General features: G+C 35.4%; 1 protein-coding gene across 14 annotated transcripts in view; it reads right to left on the minus strand.

The window, feature by feature from the left end:
* The window catches only part of RAB28 (RAB28, member RAS oncogene family), a 150,212-nt gene that overhangs the window by 116,188 nt on the left and 10,701 nt on the right, over positions 1-23,323 (minus strand). For all 14 annotated transcript variants that reach the window (XR_010116153.1, XR_010116154.1, XR_008651842.2 and 11 more), the window contains exon 4: positions 10,165-10,294. Coding sequence is in view for 7 of the 14 variants with exons in the window: in XM_055246688.2 (XP_055102663.1) it covers positions 10,165-10,294 (130 nt within the window). In the remaining 7 variants the exon portion in view is untranslated. The remainder of the gene's footprint in view (positions 1-10,164; positions 10,295-23,323) is intronic.

The raw sequence follows: 23,323 nt of genomic DNA on the forward strand, positions 1-23,323 counted from the left end.
TGGTGTTTAACTTTCTGTGCCTGGCTTATTTCACTTAACATAATGTCCTACAGTTCCATTCTTGTTGCCACGAATGACAGGATTGCATTCTTTTTTATGGCTGAATAGTATCCCATTATGCAAATATACCACATTTTCTTTATCCATTCATCCGTTGTTAAAAATCTAGGTTGATTCCATATCTTGGCTATTATTAATAGTGCTGCAATAAAAATGGGGGTGCAGATGTCTCTTCGATACACTGATTTCTTTTCCTTTGGATAAATAATCAGCAGTGGGATTGCTGGACCATATGGTAGTTCTATTTGTGGTTTTTTGAAGAACATCCATACTGTTTACATTCCCACTAACAGTGTATAAGAGTTCTTTTCCTTCACATTCTCATCAGCATCTGTTATTTCTTCTGTATTTCTGATAATAGCCATCCTATCTGGGGTGAGATGATACCTCATTGTGGTTTTGATTTGCATTTCCCTGATGATTAGTGATGTTGGAACATTTTTTTCATATACTTGTTGACCATTTCTACGTCTTTTGAAAAATGTCTGTTCAGATCATTTGCCCATTTTTTAAATTGGATTAGGTTTTTGGGGTGGGTTTTTTTTTTCTGGTTTTTGTCTTTGTTTTGTTTTGGTTTTTTGCTGTTGAAATGTCTGCATCCCTTGTATAATCTGGTTATTAATCCCCTGTTGGATGAGTAGTTTACAAATATTTTTTCCCAATTTGTAGATGACTTTTTCACTCTGTTGGTTGTTTCGTCATTCAGAAATTTTTAAATTTGCAATAATCCCATTTGTTTATTTTTGCTTTTGTTGCCTATGCTTGTGAGGTCTTATTCATAAAATCTTTTCCCAGACAAATGTCCTGAAGTGTTTTCTCTATGTTTCCTCTAGTAGTTTTAGTCTCACATCTTGCATTTAGGTTTCTGATACATTTTTAATTGATTTTATATTTATTGTATTTGTATAGGGTGAGAGGTGAAGGTCTAGTCTTGTTATTTCGCATATGGATATCCAATTTTCCCAGCACCATTTATTGAAGAGAGTGTCCTTTCCCCACTGAGTGTTCCTGAACATTTGTTAAAAGTCAATTCACTGTAAATATGTGAATCTATTTCTGTATTCTCTATTCCATTTCGTTGGTCTATGTGTCTGTTTTAATGCCAGTACTGTGCCATTTTGCTTACTACTGCTTTGTAGTATGTTTTCAACTCTAGCAGTCAGACCTTCAGCTTGCTTGCTTGCTTGCTTTATTTATTTATTAAGCTCAAAACTGTGTATAGTTGTTCACTGGAGTCTCCAATGATCCTTTTTAGTCCTATGGTATCTACTGTGACATCTTCTTTTTCATTTCTAATTTTATTTATTTGAGTCTTCCCTTTTATCTTAGTGTATCTAATGGTTTGTTGATTATATCTTTAAAAAACAACTTTTTGTTTTGTTGAAACTTTGTTTTTTTAGTATCAGTTTCATTTATTTCTGCTCTGATCTTTATTATTTCTTTCCTTCTACTAATTTTGGGTTTGGTTTGTCCTTGTATTCTATTTCCTTGAGATTCATTGCAGTTTATTTGAAATCCTTCCAGCTTTTTGATGTAGGCATTTATTGATACATACTTGCTTCTTAGTATTGCTTTTGCTGTGTCCCATAACTTTTGTATGTTGTGTTCCTACTTTCATTTCTTTCAAGAATTTTTTAAATTTCCTTTTTAATTTATTCCTTCACCCACTGGTCATTCAGAATATTGTTCAATTTCCATTTATTTGTATAGTTTTGAATGCTCACCTACTATTGGTTTCTAGTTTTATTCCATATAGTCAGATAAGATACTTGATATGATTTCAATTTTTTACAATTTTTTTGACACTTATTTTGTATCCTAACATGGGTCAATCCTTGAGAAAGTTCCTGGTGCTGATGAAAAGAAGGTTTATTATGTAGTTGTTGGGCAGCTGAAATGTTCTGTAAACATCTGTTTGGTGCAGTTTGGTCTATCATGCAGTTTAAATCCAATGTTTCTTTGTTGATTTTCCATTTCGGTTGTCTGGCCAATGCTGAGAGTAGGGTGCTGAAGTCAACAACTATTACTGTATTAGAGTATCTCTACCTTTAGATTTAATAATATTTGCTTTATATATTTGAGTGTTCTGATATCAGGTATGTATATATTTACAATTGTTATGTTCTCTTGCTGAATTCATCCTTTTATTATTATATAATGTCCTCCTTTGTCTCTTTGTACAGCTTTTGACTTGAAGTCTTGTTTTGTCTGATTTATGTATAGCTACTCCTGATTGCTTTTGGTTTCTGTTTGTATGGAATATCTTTTTCCATCCTTTCACTTTCAGTCTATGTGCATCTTTGAGCTTCTGGTAGGCAGCATATAGTCGGGTCTTGTTTTGTTTATTTGTCTTAATATATTAAATAAGTCTATCTTTTAAATAAGAAATGTAATGAGTTTAAATTCAAAGTTATTATTGACAGGCGAAGACTTATACCTGTCATTTTATTGACTGCTTTCTGGTTGTTCTGTATACCCTTTGTTCCTTACATCCTTATTGCTTATTCTTATAGTTGAATGGTTTTCTGTTGTGATAAGATTTCTTTCTCTTTTTCCTTTGTGTATTGGCTCTAAAAGCAAGTTTTATAGTTTCACATGTTCTCATGATGGTGGTTACTGTCTTTGAACTTCCAGATGTAAGAGTACCTTGAACATTTTTTGAAAGGCCAGTCCAGTGACAATGAATTCTCTCAGTTCTTGCTTGTCTAAAAAGGAGAGCTTTGCTGGGTTTAATATTCTAATATTCTTGGCTGACAGGTTTTTTTTTTTCTTTCAGAACTTTCAATAGGCAATTCCATTCTATCCTGGCCTGTAAGGTTTCTGCTGAAAAATCCACAGTTAGTCCACTAGCAAGTCCCTTATATATGACTTGACACTATTCTTTGCTGTTTTTAGAATTCTCTTTGAATTTTGACAATTTGGCTATAATGTGCCTTGAAGAGGACCTCTTTGGGTTAAATCTACTTCAGGTTCTTTGAGCTTCCTGGATGTGAATGTTCATCTGTCTTTCAAGATTAAGAAGTTTTTGGCTATTATTTCAATAAATAAGTTTCCTACAACTTTTCCCTTCTCTTTTCCTTCTGGAACTTCTATAATATAATTATTTGTCCACTTAATAATCCTATATTTTTTGCCCCAATAATCCTATAGGTTTTCATTTTTTTTTCTCTTTTTAGTTATTTATTTTTGTCTGTGCTATTTCAAAAAGCTTGTCTTCAAGTTGCAGAATTCTTTTTCTGCTTGGTCTAAATCTGTTGTTGCAGCTCCTGATAGTATTTTTTATTTCATTAATTAAATTCTTCAGCTCTAAGATTTCTGACTGGTTATTGGTTATATCCATCTCTCTGTTGAATTCCTTATTCATATCATGAATTATTTTCCTGATTTTGTTGAATTTTCTACCTATATTTTCTTGTATCTCACTGACTTTCCTTAAGATTATTATTCTGAATTCCACCTCTGGCATTTTGTATATTTTCTTACAATTAAAGTCTATTACTAAAGTATTATTATATTCCTTTAAAGGTGTCATTTCCTTGCTTTTTCATGTTTGATGTGTCCCTATGTTGATTTCTATGCACCTGATAGAAGAGTCACCTCTTCTAATTTTATGGAGTAGGATAAGAAGAGACTTACTCATATAGATGGGCCCTGGGTGTCAGTTCAGTGAAGGTGCATTGGGTTTGTTTCTAGTTGGACACAGTAGTGTTTCTCTACACAGTTTCTTCAGTTGTAATCCACATTCATGACATTCATGAGTAGCTCGGTGGCCAAGGCTGAGAGAGTATGTGGCAGTGATGGTGCAACTTTGCCATGGGTGGGCTTGCTGGGCTGTTTCTCAGGTCAGGGTGCATGCATGCACATGGTAAGTTGGCCAACTTAGGGTCTGGTTTGCAGTCTGTTATTCTGGCTGGGGGCATAGGTGCACAGCTGCTAGTCCAGCCTGGGGGAGTGCCTGCCAAGGGCTGTTTCTAAGGTCCAGTACATGGCTACACAGCTTCTCAGCTGGCCTGGGTGTGTGTCCGCTGGAGGTAGCCCACAGGGCTATTTCTCAGGCCTGCGACAGGTGCACACAGCTGCTCAGCTGGCCTGGGGCATTTCTGCCAGAGGTGGTCCACACAGTTGTTTCTCAGACCCAGAATATCGATGGCTAGCCTAGGACAGTATTTGGTAGGGGCAGCCCATGGGGCTGTTTCTCTGACCTAAGACAAGGATGCACAGCTGCTAGGTCAGCCTGGGGATGTATTTGCCAGGGGCAGCCTATGGAGCTGTTTCTCAGGCAGGTGATGCAGACACACAGATGTTCGGTCAGCCTGGGGCTGTGTCTGCCAGAAGTCACTCAATGGGCTGTTTCTCGGGACCTGGGCACAGACACATAGCCACTCTACTAGCCTGAGGGTATGTAAGCCACTCAGTGGTTCAAGGATCTCTCCTGCTCAGGGGAAGGTACACAGCAGTTTGGCTGGCTCAAGGGCAGGTTTGCCCTGGGGAGGACTGCCAGACTTTTCCTCTTAATTGAGTGTGGGCAGTGGAGATTGGTTTCCCTGCTGTGCAGGACCAGAGTCACAGCCGATCATGGGCCCAGGCTCTGAGCAGCTGAGGCTGTGGTGTTCAGCCATACATTTGGGCTTGGTGGAATGCAGATGGAGTCCCAGTGCTGGAGAGGTCCAAAGGCTACTGACCCCCAAAAGAGTGCACACTCCAGAGGTGGCTCTCGTCTCAAGATGGCACCATGCTGCAGCAGCTTGGCTCACAAGCGGTGGGTGGGGAGTGAGGAATGCACACCTTGTGCTAGTAATCCAGAGCAAGGCAGCTGTGTGAATTCCTAGGAGCCCTCCAAACTAGAGTCAGGGCTTGCAAGAACTGTGGGATTCTCCTGCAGTAAGGAATGTAGATGTTTGTGCTGGCAATGGGGACTAGTAGGAATCTTCTGCTTACCTTTTCCCCACAAGGGGAAGTCTCTCCTGTCTCTGGACCAATCTGATCTGGACAGGGGAGATGGAGCTGCAGAGGCTGGGTGTCTCCACACTGCCCTTCTGGGCTTCCAATCGCCAAGTGCCAGGTGTCTCTATTCACTCATCTTGCTAAAGCCATCTTGCTAAAGTCCATAAGTGTATTTATTAATCTCAACAACCAGACACAGCAAAACAAAGAATTTTTTTTTTAATTTGAAGATGGCAGAGAATAAGATTAAGATCTAGGTTGGCAGGTTCCCATCACTCTTTAAAGACTCTCTTTGTCTCAACCTTTCAGCAAATTAACAATGGCTAGCTTAATACACATAGCAGACTCTCAAAAATGTTCAATGAAAGAATGGCCCTACCCAACACATAATATAAGAACTATCGATCTCTGGTGGGGTGGGGTAGGGGAGAACAGAAATAAGATGGTAATAAGGAAATTCTCTAATAAACATTTTCTCCAGGAAAGTTTCACAGAACATGAATTTTAGCTCTACTAATTTGCAATTTGTGATAAATCAAGTTGAAGCTATCTATGCTCAGTACTTTTAAAAGGCCATTATGATTAGTAAACTGATTCATGGTTACTGGGCACTTGCTATGCAAAAGACCACAAGCACAGTGCTTTTCACACAATATCTCATTTAATCTTTAAATCAGCTTTATCCAACATAAACTATTACCCTGATTTCCAGATGCAGGAAACTGAGGCATAAAAACGTAAAGTAACTTGTATGATGTCACACTGCTCTTGAATGAAGAAATTGGGTTGTAAGCAAAGTCTGTCTAAATCCAAAGCTCTATGACCTCAGTATTTCATTTAATACTTAAATAGTAAAACAAAATAACACTAATTAGCACCTATAGCCTTTAAAAATAGAACACAGAATAATTCATTTTAATAACGGTACATTTTTAAGAATTATATATTGAAATAGTTAATGTACTAGTTGCCAATCATTCTTTCATTTCATTAAAAGAAATCTCTTCCTCTATTTGCCATTTCATTAACCTACTCTAGTTACTCTGGATAGTTAACCATAAAATGTAACTTTTTTTTTTTTTTTTTTCTGAGAAGGAGTCTCGCTCTTTCACCCAGGCTGGAGTGCAGTGGCGCGATCTTGGCTCACTGCAGGCTCCGTCCCCCGGGGTTCACGCCATTCTCCTGCCTCAGCCTCTCCGAGTAGCTGTGACTACAGGCGCCCGCCACCACGCCCGGCTAATTTTTTGTATTTTTAGTAGTCTCACGCTTGTAATCCCAGCACTGTGGGAGGCCGAGGCGGGCGGATCACGAGGTCAAGAGATCGAGACCATGGTGAAACCCCGTCTCTACTAAAAATTTAACTTTTAATAAAAATAAGCCCATAATCAGAATATCCTCTATCCTCAGCCCAAATTTCTGAAGGTTTAATATATTTTAATAAAAAGCAAACAATCTTGTAACTTGTATGGAAATGTGTATTCACCCTCTCTTTTTCTCTCCCTCCTTCTACTAACTTTAACTAAAAGCTGGCTACTGCTACCAGTATTTCCACAGCCTACACATTTCTTTTCAACATATGCATTCTATCTAAGTTGTAAAGAAAGGGATACAATGATAAATTTTAAAACCACATTTAGGAAGAAGATCACTATGTTTATGTAATGAGTATAATAATCCAGCTTCACATGTCTTTCCATCACATCTCTTGCTTTGCCTTTAACCAGTGTGAAAAATCTTTGTTAATTTTATTGCTTTTTAATATAATTATATCCCCCCCAAAAGAAAATAAGTACATACTACTATACCATACCAATATAACATTAATTTGGAAATAGAAATTAAAATATATTCAGGAGACTCAGGGTTAAAGCCCTAATAGGCTTAACTGCAGAAGGATCTTTCATTACATGATCACATGAAATTGGGCCAGTGACAGATTATGTAGTAAATAATATTTAGGAAAATATTTATCTATAATCTCTTTATCTTACATATGTAACATTCTGTGTGACTGCATACACTAATATATAATCTCATACTGAAAGAGTGTATTATAAATACATACAAAGGGGTTATAGCTATGCCAAAAGTAAAAAAAAAAAAAAACCTCTTGTCTTTTATGCTATTAAATCTCCAACATAACACTGTATTAATTTCTTGCATAAATTCAAATAACTTGTACAAATATTTGTTTTTAAAACCTGGGCATGCCACCACCAGTCCAGTCCAATAGCCCATCTACTCTAACAGCCTGTCTTTGACAGTGACCAATGGTGGATGCCTCACAGGATAGCATACACATAACATAATGTATATAATTATGCACCACTACACATTATCCCAAGTGGTAGTTAGATTATATCCTGAAAAAAATTAAAACAAATCATAACCCCCTCCCACACTCTATAATTTCTCATAAGGTAATGCGAAACCTCCAATAAAGCACATACTTAACCATAATATAAGCCAATGCTTTGTATGACAACTAAAATGAGAAGCTGAACCCAGAAACAGAACCTAAGCTCATCAAAACATGATTTGTCAAAGGGGGATTTTCAACGAACTGAAAAGCATCTGATTAGCTCAATTAAAAAGAATAGTTTGCAAAACAGATGAGCAAAATTTAACTAAAGCTTTTAAAAAAGCAAACTACAATTTCTACCCAAGCCGTAACATTTTATGATATGTAATACCATTTTCCAGAGCGTATGATAATGCCTGTATTTTTTACTCCTCAGAGAAATGACATTCACACCTGTGTCATGGTTTTAAATTAAGCTTGAACTTATTAAATGCTCATCTAGTGTGCAAAGCCACATAATGCAGAAATCTTGGTTTGGTCTTTCAGGAAGCACTGCTTCCTAAACAATTACAGAGAAAAAAAAAATGTACTACATTTTTAAAGACCTTTGGAAAAAATAATTCTCTTGGTAATGTATGTAGGTATTGATTTAACAACTCTTGTAGTCAGGAAATAATACCTGACCTAAATCCTCCATGGTAAAATCTGAAGTCATTTTCTCTTTTTCTGACCTCAAATAAGTTAGAAAACAACGAATCATATAATATTTCACATACATTCATATGTTGCATAACAATGTTTCTATCAACGATGGGCCACCTATATGATGGTGGTCCCATAAGATTATAATGGAGCTTTTATACCATATTTTTACTGTACCTTTTCTATGCTTAGACACATAAATACTCACCATTGTGTTATAACTGCCTACAGTATGGTAACATGCTATACAGGTTTGTAGCCTAGGAGCAATAGGCTGTGCCATATAGCTTAGGTGTGTAGTTGGCCATACCATATAGGTTTGTGTAAATACACTCTATGTGATGGTAAATATTAAGTGTCAACTTGATTGGTGTGAAGGATGCAAAGTATTGTTCATGGGTGTGTCAGTAAGGGTGTTGCCAAAGGAGATTAACATTCGAGTCAGTGGACTGGGAGAGGCAGACCCACCCTCAATCTGGGTGGGCACTCTCTAATCAACTGCCAGCATGGCTAGAATAAAGCAGATTTGCTAAGTCTTCCGGCCTCCATCTTTCTCCTGTGCTGGATGCTTCCTGCCCTTGAACATGAAACTCCAAGTTCTATGGCTTTTGGACTGTTGGACTTACACTGGTTGTTTGCCAGGGGCTCTCAGGTCTTCAGCCACAGACTGAAGGCTGCACTGTTGGCTTCCCTACTTTTGAGGTTTTGGGACTCGGACTGATCCACTACTGGTTTCTTTGCACTTCAACATGCAGATGGCCTATCGTGGGACTTTACCTTGTGATCATGTGCGTCAATTCTCCTTAATAAACTCCCTTTCATATATACATCTATCCTATTAGTTCTGCCCCTCTAGAGAACCCTAATATATACTCTATAATGTTCACACAATGAAACTGCCTAACAATACATTTCTTAGAACATATCGTGTTGTTAAACAACACATGACTATATTTGAAAACCTTTATTAATGTCTCTTTTTCTAAGTAACTGCACTGCAGAACTAGGAACCAAAAAACAGTCATGTACTGAGTTCAGTTTTATACCTTTTCTCTGCTATCTATCATTTGAGACAGGTCTCAAAATTACTAACAAACCCATAATTTTTACAAGAACCACTCTTCTCCCTAGTACATGCTTTCTCAAAAAAAAATTATATTTCAGAAAAAACCCAAAAATTTAGAAGAAAAAATTTATAAGAGACAGGAGCAAGAAACAACGCATATAAAATTCCAATGTAGACACTTCTTTCTTCCCTAAAATAGGGGATCATTTAATGAAATGCATCACTCAAAACCTCTGGGATAGAGCTGAAACTGCAATGTAATATCATAAAATCTGCAGCTGTGTTGCTGTCCTTAATAATCCATGCTGCTTTCTTAGACCACAGGAAGCCAAAACACACACTGTCAGAACTAAACTTACCTTCACAGGAATTCACCAAAGCAGCGGAGCAGTTATGATAGACCACGCATCAAAACAGTTATTGAAAAGATTGTACACACCCTTAGGAATTTTCTACTCAAATAATTTGCTCACTCCAGAAAAGCTGTTTCCAAATATCAAATCTTTCTTTGTAGGAATTAAAACTACAGGATAGGCAAATGTCTCAGTAAGTCCTCTGTTTGGGCTGCCATAACAAATGGCATAGACTATGGCCTAAACCACAAAGATTATTTCTCAAACTTCTGGTAACTAAAGTCCAAGAACAAGGTACTGACGGATTCAGCATCCAGTGAGGGCATTCTTCCTGGTTCGCAGACAGCCACCTTCTTGCCTATCCTCACATGGCCCAGAGAATTCTCTCTCTCATGTCTCTTATGAAGGCATTAATCCCATTCTCTTTTTTAATTAAATAGAGACAAGGGTCTCACTATGTTGGCCAGGTTTGTCTCAAACTCCTGGCCTCAAGCAATCCCCCTGCCTTGGCCTCCCAAAGTGCTGAGACTACAAGCATTAGCCACTGCACCCTGCCAGATGTCATTCTTAAGGGCTCCACTCTCATGACCTAATTACCTCCCAAAACCCCACCTCCAGACACCATCATTCTGGGGATTAGGTCTTCGACATATAAATTGGGGGTGGTGGGGGGACACAAACATTCTGTCAACAACAAGTAAAACTGTACCATACATAAATAAGCAGTAATAACTTACTTTTATTGCCTACCAAGGCAACTAGTGGCTGAGTTTCTGACTCCTCGCTCACTTTCTTCACCACAGTAAACCAATCTTCTAAATTCTCAAAGCTTTGATAATTTGTAATATCATATACCAAGAGGACTCCCTGTCACAAAAGAGTTACAAAATATCTGTAATGTACTATTTGGTGAAAAAATCTTAATGAATACTTGAGTAATGCTTCAGATATGTCAAAATGGGTATAAAAATACAAATGTGTAGTGTTTTATATACAAACTCCCATTTAAGTTGCTTACTAGCAGATTGATAATACTGAATGTTTTCATTCAAGATAAATCCAGCAACTAAGATGCAATGCAAGCTAAAACATAATCTTATCAAAATTGTAAGTGGTCTTCCAATAAGATATCTGGAATATGCTTGGTAAGTTACAGTAAATGTAAGAACATCATATCAAAGAAGTAGAAAAGGCTACATCTACAATCCTACCTCTCACTTTCATGAGGTCAAACATTTAAACCTTTCACTAAATAATCATCTGCTGCTACTCTTTTTAAATATTTTCAAAAACGGAGATTTCATGATATCCCTTGATAGACAATTTAAGTATTTAACACAATTTTCTTTAAATGAAATGTCGATTTCCTCTTTTAGTCCACTGTGCATTTGGAGAACTTGAGAGTATCTTTCTTAAACTAACCCTTCATGTACTTGAAGAGAGGTAACTCCTTTACCATCTCCTTTCCAGAGTAAACAAACTCAGTTCCTTAAACTTACCTCAAAGGGCCTATTTTTCTATCCCTTTAATCATAGTTGCTGATTCTTCCCAGGACACACTACATATAGTTTTTTGACATCCTCTTTAAAATGAGCAATGTAAAACTGGACATAATACTGTAATAAGAGTCTGAGCAATGCCAAATACAACAGAAGGATTGCTTCCTGCCTCTTATATATCATATTCCTTTTAATTTATCTCATTATTTTGTGTGGGAAGGAGAAGCATATATGCACACAGAAATAACAGTACCACATTCTTGATTCTCATCCAGTTTGTGGTCAAACACTTAATACAAAGCTCTACATACAGTATAAGCCTGGACCCTAATGGCATTTATGTCGACTTCTTAGGTTATAACAGTAGTAATCAACTACTTTTGTGCACCTACTGTATACCAGACACACGTCAAGGTCTTCTCATTAATCCTCACACCAATCATAAAAGGCTGGTATTATTATTCCCATTTTAAACAATAAACAGAGGTTAAAATAACCAAGGTCATACTGATAGGTAAGTGATGGAGCCAGGATTTGAACCAAAGACTAAATAATTAAAAACATTTGTCTGTCAACTAAACTCCAAGTATTGTGCTGGATTCTACAGATGTAAGTTCCAAACCATAAGGAACTCATAGTCTTGCAGCAAAACTAAACACATAAACAAGTATAGAACACAGTAGTCATAACTAGTGAGACACTGGTAAATATTAATCAATTGGCTTGGGGTTCAGGGCCCAGCAGGGGTGACAGTTTGCCATAATCTTTGCCAATTTTCATGGTGTAAATGCTAGCCTGCGGTCATTTTTAAGCTATCAATGTGATACCACTGGACAGAGTTGGGGAGGTCACCATTATAAAACATTTCCACCATATAGATATAGCAGATGTAAACAACCTTGAGAACACAGATAACAGAAATACATAGTAAAATAATTAGTGATAGAGATTAGGCATCTAATACTTTTGTTTTAATACAATGTGTGACTTTATACATAATTTTTCATTGTAAAAGTTTTTACTAACTGGCTCACAAAAACTGCTAAAAATTTAACAATTAACTCTCTGAAGCTAGAGCAAGCCAGCCCTAGCATACATTTCTGTTATTACCTTCTAGGATTATTATTCTCTTTTATTAAACCATATTGGCCCCCAAGTTACCTAGCTTCTCCAGGTCTCAGGTTTCTTATCTCTAAAATTCGATATTTGAGTTAGATGGTCTCTAAGATCCCTTTCACTTTAAATATTCTATAATATGCAAAATCACTCGTCTGGTTCATTTTGGTCACTTGAACATCTATTTCTGTCTGTCTTCCAAGACGCTTTGAAATAATGCCCAACACAGAATTATCTAAAACAAAGAGTATCTCACTCTCTTATTAAGAATAAAGCCCCAAAACTGATATCTGAAGAAGATTAATCTTCAATCTATTGGCCCCACCTCCAACTGCCATGGGTGATATATTATTTGTTGAAAAGAGCTCTACGCTGGAACTCAGGTTGCTGTTGGATTCCAGTCCTGGCCCCATCTATTGCTCTTGGGCGACATTTGTTACCTCACTTTTAAAATACCTGATATGCCTACATTATAAAGTCAAATAATAAAAGTACTTGTTTTAAAATTAACATACCACATGCAATTGTAGATTTTTTTTGTTATCATACTAAGTGAACAAGAATCACATTTTCATGGCAACTTTGAGGTAGGTTTTAAACTCACAAATAAAGCCTAGACCTATGCCTCTTAAGACTTTTTGAACCCTTCTGATTAATATATGAAAACCTTTATCCCAACATGGGACAACACCTGAATATGGTAAAATATATGCAAATAAAACATGGCCACCATCTACTGATAATCAGTACAGGATGAGAGATATGGAACAAACATTAAAAACTGTTGTTCTAGACCACAAATTGGTAAACTATGGCCCATGGGTCAAATCTGGCCCACACTGTGTATCTGTAGATAAACTTTTACTGAAATATAGTCACAATCATTTGTTTAAGTATTATCAATGGCTGCTTTTGTGCTACAACTGCAGAGCTGAGTGGCTACAACAGAGATAACATGGCCTGCAAAGCATAAAGTATTTACTATCTAGCTCTTTTCAGGAAAAATCTGCCAATCTCTGGTCTAGACAAATGTGTCCCAACATTTTTCAGTTGGTGATTCCTAGAAATCTTCCAGGATTCACAAAAAATATAGAAGGATAAACTCCTGTTCACTCACCTAGCTATCTAGCAACACAAACATCTCTCTGTTCATATTCTCAGTACCATTTATAATGTAAAAACTATTATTTTTCCTTGTTCTTGCCATCATAATTAGTACCACTGTGGTGAAAATCTGAGATGAAAAAGTGAGAAAACTAAAAATATTAAAATATAAAAGGAATTATAGGACTTCACTTTCAGCTCTGACATGTAAAAAAAAAAACATGAAAGTCATCACTCCTGACCTTACAATAAGAAAAAGGCAGAACAAACTGAAAAATCGTGACTTTTCTTGGACTCATCAGAAAACTGATATTGCAAGGCAAATCATCACCCTGAAATCTGGAGAGACAAACAAATCCAAAAAGTTACAGCCAAGATCTGCCTATCTGGAGTAGCAGCCACTAGAAACAGTAATGATAATTTTGACGAACTGCTGGAGGCTGACTGAGGTTTAGCTTAAGAGTGAGGAACTCCTAGGGGCCTCCACACTTGCATGGATATACCACCAGATTCCAGATATCCCACCAGATTATCAGTAAAGAGCCAAGAAAGATCCTCTCAAGGCTCTGGCATGAAGAGAGGAAAAAAGTAACCATTGTGAAATATGCCCAGAGCATTATCCATAAAAAAGGCATACTCTGCAGAATAAATGGCTTAATCAGAACATTGTATTCCATCTGGAAAGGGAAGTTCCCAACTCCAGCCCCCTGTAGCCGGTCTGTCTCATCTAATTGGGAGGCGCAAAGAAACACTAGTGAAGGTCACAGTCCCGAAATACAAGTCCACTAAAGACTAAAACTTTATCATAAGAATATAGTATGCTTCTCCTCCCCCATACTTTACCACAACACCACCAGGGCATCAACATCTGAAAGAGCTGCAAGACAGATTTCACCTAAAGAGTTCTTGGAGACACCAAAAAAGACTGGGAGGCAAAAACAAGGATGCTAGAGGAATCAATGCCTCTGGCACCCACAGCTAAAGTAAACACTAAATGCAGCACAATGTAAAGCCTCACACTAAAAGTCTATTTACCTGAATCTTATCACTCAGTATATCAAGTCCAGCTTTCAATACAAAATTACAAGGAATTTCAAAAGGCAATTTGGAGAAAGCAAGCATCAGAACAAGACTCAGATATGAAACAGATTTTGTAATTACTAGACAGACAATTTTAAGTAACTATGACTAATATGCTGAGGGTTCTAAAGGAAAAAGAAAACAACATGCAAGAACAGATAGGGATAATAAAACAAGGGATAATAAAAATAAAATGCTAGATATCAAAAACACCATAACAGAAATAAAGAATGCCATTGTTGGGTACATTGCTGGAAACGGCATAGGAAAAAAAATCAGTGAGCTTAAAGACAGGATAATAGAAACTTCTACAACTGAAATGCAGAAAGAAAAAAACAATGAATAAAACAGAACATTAAAGAACAGTGGGACAGTCCCAGTGGTGCATCATACGCATAGCTGAAATATCAGAAGAAGAGAGAATCAAGTTTAGGAAGTATTTGAAGTAACAGTCACCAAGAAACTGCCAAAATTAATTAGACACCAGACCACATATTTAAGAATCTCGGAGAATACCAATTTGGATAAATACCAAAAACTCTATACCCAGGCATATATTCAAAATGCTCAAAAGAAAAAAAAGAGAAATCTTGAAAGAAGCTAGAAGAATAGGGAAAATATCTTATCTATAAATGAAAAAGCATAAAAATTACAGAGAATATCTCATCAGAAACCATGCAAATAAGAAGAGAACGAAGTGAAATTTTAAAATACTGACAGAAAATTAAAAAAAAAACTACCTAGAATTCTATACCCATAAAAATTATCATAAGTAAAGGAGAAATAAAGATCTTCTCAGAAAAACAACTGAGAGGATTCATTGTCAGCAAACCTGCTCTGAAGGAAACATTAAAAGAGGTTCTTCAGGGAGAAGGAAAATGATATGGGTCAGAAACTAAACTCTACCTAGGAAAAAAATGAGTACCATGAAAAAGCTCAAATAACCAAGGCAATCATGAACACACACACACACACACACACACAAAAAAGCTGCAGGCATCATACTACTTGATTTGAAACTATACTACAAAGCTATAGTAATTATAACAGCATGGTACTGGCAAAAAATAGACACATTAACCAACGGAACAGAATTAGAGTCCAGAAATGAGCCATACATGTACAGTCAATTGATTTTTCAACAACAGAGCCAGAAATACACAACGGAAAAAGGATAGCCTCTTCAATAAATGGTTTTGGGAAAACTAGATATCCACATGCAGAACAAAATTGGACCCTTATCTCACAACATAAACAAAAATCAACTCGAAATTGTTTAAAGATTTCAAAGTAAGAACAGAAACTACAAAATTACTGCAAGAAAATTTAGGGAGGAAAACTACAAAATATTGGTCTGGGCAATAATTTTTTGAATTTGACTCCAAAACCACAGACAACAAAAGCAACAGACAAAGGGGAAAACTAAAAAGCTTCTGTGCAGCAAAGGAGGAAAAAATTAACAGTGTGCAGAGACAACCTACAAATTAAAATATTTTCAAGTCATACATCCAGTAAGGGGTTAACATCCAAAATACATGAGGAACTCAAACAACTCCATAGCAAAACAAAAAACTAAATTTAAAAATTGGCAAGAGACCCATAAAGACATTACTCAGAAGACAAATGGCTAACAGATATATTTTTTTAAATGCTGAACATCATCAGAGAAATGCAAATTAAAAGCAAAATAAATTATCCTCTTATATCTGTCAGAACGGCTATTATGAAAAAGATGGAAGATAACAAGTATCAGTGAGGATATAGAGAAAAGGGACCTCTGTACACTCTCAGTGAAAATGTAAATAAGAATAGCCATTATGGGAAACTGTATGGAGGTTCCTCAAAAAAACTAAGAATATGATCCAGCAATCCTACTTCTGTGTATTTATCCAAAGATTTGAAATCAGTTTGTCAAAGAGGTTTTTGCATTCCCATGTTTGTTGCAGCACTGTCACAATAGCCAAGCTATGTAATCAACCTAAGTGTCCATCAACAGATGAATGGATAAAGAAAATGATGTATATATGCATAATGGAATACCATAAGCCTAAAAAAAGGAAAAGTCTCTCATTTGCAACAGCATGGATGGAATTGGAAAACATTAAGCTAAGTGAAATGAGCCAGGTACAAAAAGACAAATGTTGCATGTTCTCACTTATGTGAAACCTGAAGTAATCAAACTCAGAGAAGTAGGGAGTAGACTGGTGGTTGCAGAGGCTAGGGGTTGGGGGAAATGGGGAAATAGTCAAAGGGTACAAAATCTCAGGAGATATAAAGGTTTTTTTGAGAAATATTGCACAGTGTGGTTAAAACAGTTAATAATTACATATCAGACATTTCAAAGTTGCTAAAAGAGTAAATTTCAAATGTTCTCAACAAAGTTATAAGTACTTGAGATAATGAATATGCTAATTGGCTTGAATTAATTATTTCACATTGTATTCATAAATCATAACATCACTCTGTACTCCATAAATATAACCAATTATAAACTGCCAGTTTACAATAAAATTTAACATTTTTTAAATAAAATCATACAGAATGTAAAAAAAAGAGTGAGTATCAGAAAAGGAAAAAATGAAGATAACATAATATCAGTTATTTTTCTTATTGTTAATTGATATAAAATACAACTGTTTAAAGTAATAATAATGTACTAGAAGATTATAGCATATAGATAAGTGAGATGAATGACAGCCATGCCATAAGGGACAAAAAGGATGAACTGAGAATATTCTGAGGGACTTGCACTACACATGAAGCAATACAGTGTCATTTAACACTAAACTTAGTTAAAAATGTATATTGCAAACTCTAGAACAATCACTAAAAAAATTCTGAAGTATGATTGATATGCTAAAACAGGAGAGAAAATACTCAAAACCAGAGAAAGCAGAAAAAGAGAGGATAAGAAACAAAGAACATGTGCAAAGAATAGAAAACGAACATGACAGATGTTAACCTAGCTATATCAATAACCACTTTGTATGTGAATTTAATACACAAATTAAAAGACATTGTCAAAGGACATGAGAAAACAAGACTCGACTATATATTGCCTACGGAAAATTGACCTTACATATAAAGACACAAAGAGGTTAATAGTAAAGGGATAGAAAAATACCATGAAAACATTAATGAAAAGAAAATTGGAGTAGCTATATAATTTGAGACAAAGCAGACTTCAGAATAAGGAAAATTATCAAGTTTAAAGACTGGCATAGTAAGTCAGTCCTCCAAGAAGACATAACAATCCTCTCTATATATGCACCTAATAACAGGGCATCAAAACATATGAGGCCAAAACTGACAGAACTGCAAGGAGTTCCAAATCTGCAGATCCCCCTAGAGCTGAAGACTTTTTTCATTAAGCAAACAGAAAATCAGTAAGGGTACAGTTGATCTGAACAACACTAACAATCAACTTCATCTAAGTGACATTTATAGACTAGTGTATTCATTAGAATACGCACTATTCCCTAGCTCTCATGGTACATTCACCAAGATAAACTACATTCTGGGCCATAAAATATACCTTAATATGTTTGTAAAAAACAGAAATCACACAAACCACATTCTCAAACTATAACCAGAAATCAGTAACAGTAAAATAGCTTTAAAAACTCAAAGTATGTGAAGATTAAACAACATATTCTAAATAACACAAGCATCAAAGAAGTCTCAAAAATAATTTTAAAATAGTTTGAACCAAAAAAAAACATATGCAACCAACCAAAACTTGTGGAATATAGCAAAAGCAGTCCTTAGGGAAAGCGTTTCGCATTGAATGCATATATTAGAAAAGCAAAAAAATCAATAATCTAAGCTTCCACTGTAGGAAACTAGAGGAAGAAGAGTAATTTCAGTCTAAAGCGAGCAGAAGAAAGTAATTAAAAATTAGGGAAGAAATCACTGAAATTAAAGAAGAAAACAACAGAGAAAATCAACAAAGCCAAAAGCTGTTTTTTGTTTTTTTTTTTAAAAAAAAGATCAATAAAATTAACAAACCTCTAGTCAGGCTAACCAAAAACAAAGCAAGGGAGAGAGAAGACACACATTAACAACATTAATATGGGTCTTCACTACCGATCCCATAGACATTAAAAAGATAATATAAACAACTTTGTGACCACAAATTTGACAATATGAATAAAATGGACCAAATCTTTAAGACACACATTACCAAAACTATTGACTCTCAGGGCCTCTACTCACCAGCCTCAAAGCCAGACCTCTAAGTACTCACCTCTTCAGGAGCCATAATACAAGCACTCTCAAATCCCTAAGTCTCTGACCACATCAATCAATCCAGAACTCTTCTGACCCCTTCCAGAAAACTACTGGAATCTTCCAAGCCACAAGAAAGTACAACTTCCTCAAATATGGAATACATCTTGCAATCTACTTGGGAACTCCTGGATCTAATTTTCTTAGCAATCCTATGGTCATCTAAATCCATCGCCATGTCTCATGTTCCAGATAACTTTTGTTACCAACCACATATCTGACATTTATCTCTCTCCTATGTCTTCATGTCTTCATCCCCATACCATCCTTTCCTTCCACTTCCCAATTTACCTTCCAGCTGCTGTTCTTCTTCCCAAATCTTTTACATGACCTTTGGAAATCAGATTTCAAGTTTAATAAATCCCTCTTCAACAATAGTTTCCTTCATTTTATGCCTTAACTGCCTTCCTCCAACTTCAATTCCAAGAAAATACTACCATCCGTAGTATTTTGTAAACCTCAAGATTTTTAGTAAATATGATATAATGTTAGTTTATACAGCACTTTGTTTTCATCTGTTTCACTTACTACCATATCTAATAAGCACAATGAGTGACTAAATGAAATGGATACCATTTTCAAGGTAATAATCGACAGCAATTTTTTTTTTTTAAGAAATGGGGTCTTGCTCTGTTCCCCAGGCTGGAATGCAGTCATGGCTCACTGCAGCCTCAAACTCCTGGGCTCAAATAATCCTCCCATCTCAGCCTCTCTAGTAGCTAGGACTACAGGCGTGTACCACAGTGCCCAACTAATTTTTTAAATTTTTTGTAGAGAAAGGGTCTTACTATGTTGCTTAGGCTGGTCTCATGCTTCTGACTTCAAGCAATTGTCCTGCCTTGGCCCTCTAAAGCACTGGGATTACAGGAATGACCCACTGGCCTGGCCTTGACAGAAGTTCTTAAAGAACAAACACTGGTGCCTACCAAGTAACAGTCTTGTAAAGCATTGCATAGATATAGTTCTTCAGTGTAACATGTGCTAAACACAGTACACACAATATTTAACCTTCTCAAAAAATGAAAGGTTCTCCCATTCCCAAAATGCAGGTTATTTGTTTTCTCTCTGATATGCAAGACAAATAATCTGCTTTAGTTATTTAGTTATATATAGAAATGAATTAAATCATACAGATTATATAATAGCCATAACAACATATATCTTGCTTTATAAGTATAACCTGTAAGAAACACTAACACAAAGAAAGTCTACAAACATAATCAGTTATAAGTTGGCAAATATCCAACTAAAAAACTTACAGTAAAAGAGAGCAGAAGGTCTTGGAGAGTCCAGTTTTGAGATGCACTCTCTCCCTAGCTGTCATATAGGCACTAAATCCTTTCGTTTATACTTAAAAAGTAGGCTTATCTGTGTGGGGCCACTGGTACACAATAGTAGTTATGTTCTACCTCACAAGTGACTACACTTCATTGAGTTTATGCTCAGTGGGTGAGTGTTTGCAAACCACTTAGATTCCAGGACAGAAAGAGCTACAAAAATGAAACATCCAGTCCTTCTCTGAGGTTTGTTATTAGCCTCTGTTAGCCACAGGTTACAGGGCACTAAACACTGTGTACTGTGTGTTTGCTCCTAACCACTATGAAAAATCGCCTATAACATCTTTCTAAAGACTCCTAGAAATTTTTAAGTTAATTTAAAACCTGGGAATTTAACTGGGACATATTTCAATTCTTAGAACTAGTTCTTGTCAAAATACCTCACTAATTCTTTTTGGGGTGTCAATTCAATTTAGTTTTCACCAACACTTTCAATAGGCTACTGCTAACACTTAATGTTGCTGGGGGTAAAGCCAGTGAAGAGGGTAAAATAATCAGTTTTATTTGGATCCAAGTTAACTCCCAGCCTACATATAAGCTTCTACGCAGATGTTAAGAAATGCTTTAAAGAAACAGATTGACTAGTTTAATGACCCAGACATGTATAATTCTTTCTATACACAATACAGAAGTTAGAGAACCTAAAACAAAACCCTAAATAACACATTAAACTGATATCCTGAAAAAGCTTGTCTCAACATTTCTGTGGAAGATTTCTGTCCTGTAGTATACCAAAATCCAAAGTATTCATGAGATAGGTAATATAAAGCATCTATAACTCCAGAAGCAATATAGATCTACTTTGAATAATTATATGATTATATAAAGTTATTGAGCTTATTAAAATGCTATTAGGATGTTTTTAAAAGCACTGGTTTTGAAAAGTAACATTTTCTCCAATTTATAGTAGTAAATAATGAGTCACAGCTTCTCTAGCCTGGATATAGAATTTAAAAATAGTTTAACAAAATAGACCACTGGTCAATGTACTTTATGTACTTAACATAGCATTTATTTGGAATCTGTGGAAAGCAGAAAAAAGTTATTATATTATCATCCTTTTTTTTTTTCTTCTTTATAAACTGAGTCTCACTCTTTCACCCAGGCTGGAGTAAAGTGGCATGATCATAGCTCACTCCAGCCCCAAACTCCTGGGCTCACGTGATCCTCCCATATCAGTCTCTCTAGTAGCTGGGACTACAGGTGCCTGCCACCATGCCCTATCATCTATTTTTGACAATTGATTTCATCATCTCAGAATTCCCAGTTTTGTCAGACAATTTCATAGAAAGATCTATGAATTTCTCAGAAATACTGTACTAAATTATTGTTTAATAAAAACACAGCACACACTTATTAAGAGTCACAGCAATCATAAAGTGTAAACAATAAAACACACCACCAAAAGAGAAAAAAGTCAATATGTACCTTCAAGATAGAAACCTTATACAACAAGTTCTAAGAACTATAACATTCACTTTCTCCCAAGAAATAAAGTACCTTAAAAAATAATGAAGACATTTTACTAAACTTATGGACTTTCAAAAAAGATGGAAATTCTTGAAATTTCTACAAATGTTCTCATTAATGTCTGCTTACTGTAGGCAGCTTTGTAATAACATAAAATATATACTGTCAAAAACTGACTTAAGGAAATGGTCACAAAATATTGTGAGTGTACTAAATGATACCGATTATATACTTTATTTTTTATTTATTTTGTTCTTTAGAGATGGAGTGTCACTTCTCATCCGGACTGAAATGCAGTAGTGTGATCATAGCTCACTGCAACCTCAAAATCCTGGGCTCAAGTGATCCTCCCACCTGTGCCTCCCATTTAGCTGGGATTACAGGCATAAGTCACTGCGCCTAGCTGATTATACACTTTAGAATGGTTAACTTTATAATACACAAATTTCACATCAATATTAATTTTTATATAATAGTAATAAATTTTAAATAATTTAAATAAATTAGATAATAAATTTTAAATGATTTGAAGATAGAATTAACAGAATTCAACACAGGGGCATAATATTCCCCTAATTTTTAAGTGAAGAAAAATGTATTAATTGAATTATATATTATTATTTACCCTGAAATGCATAAAGTCCTCCTGTTCTCCACTAACTCTGGTTACACCTATAAATCATAAAAGACTATTCTGTTTGACACCAAGAGTCAAATTTTATTAGAAGTTAGATCTAATCTTCATTTTCTTAAAATCCTATATGTAGCCTTGAAGACAGATTTTATGGAACAAAGATAAGAGTGTTATTTTCCCATGTTATCAACCACATGAACGAAACAAGAACTGTGGTTTCCCACAAATCTCTGTCCAGCAAGTTGTCTCTAGCTTAGTATCCACTTTAATCAGTTTAAAACAGAAAAAAATAAATAAATAAAACAACAAAAAAGCCATACACAAAATTCTGAGATGTACTTTTTAAGAGAAAAATGAACATGCATAAAATATCAAGTAACTTAACCACAGATGAAAATGCTATAAATGTGAACAGAAAAATTTTGCAGGAGACAAAGAACAATGTATAAAAGATACGAGCTTTAAGAGCCAAATCTCTGTATCAGCAATGCAAAAAATCAAAACTCTGGGGCCTTTATATGTGACTCAGAACCATATTAGCCTCTATAGCCATATTGTCCTTCTCTGAATATTTTACAAAATAAATCAGAATCTATTTTTTATCCAAAATCAAGGCAATGGTATTTGACATGAACCAAACTTTGTACAGCAGAGTGCTTAATATACTATATCTCCACCCTATAGAATCATTTATTATGAGCAACATGGTTCCACATAACCAAGTTATATTTGTCCCACTTAAAATACCAAACTCCAATAAAGAACTAGGAATTTTTACTATTACCCCTACGTCTCCAGATGATGTAGAAGATACACACTAATTAAAAGTAGAGAAAAAAAGCAAAAATAAAGAAATAGCACATCAAGTATTACATACAGAGCTCAGTAAGCACAACGTACTTAATATTCGGCTATATACCATATTCTCTACTTCATCAGATGATTACTTTCAATGGTATTACTGCATTTCTAAAGTCTGTCATTTAATCAAAAGCAATCTGCCAAATATTAAAAAGACAATTTTTCACTGAATATGCTCAGAGAGAAATGATTAACTTTTAAAGTATATTACTACCCTGTATATTTTCTATTTGTATAATAACTTTATTTAAAGTCTTATAAATTATATCAATATAAGCTCATGGAGAATATAAGCTCATGTTGCCATATGTATGTAATTATTCAGGTCATTTTTCATTTTTCACTTTCATTTTTCTTGCTCTACATGGATTTTCTTCTGAAAATACAGCATTATCATAGTAAATTATTGTACGTGTTTCACATATACACTGTCATATTCAGTTATCTGATAGAAAATACTGACATGTCTATTAAATCTGAAAAGCTATCAATATTCATTGCACAAAAA

Source organism: Symphalangus syndactylus, chromosome 16 (assembly GCF_028878055.3).
Source record: "Symphalangus syndactylus isolate Jambi chromosome 16, NHGRI_mSymSyn1-v2.1_pri, whole genome shotgun sequence".
Classification (NCBI taxonomy): domain Eukaryota; kingdom Metazoa; phylum Chordata; class Mammalia; order Primates; family Hylobatidae; genus Symphalangus; species Symphalangus syndactylus.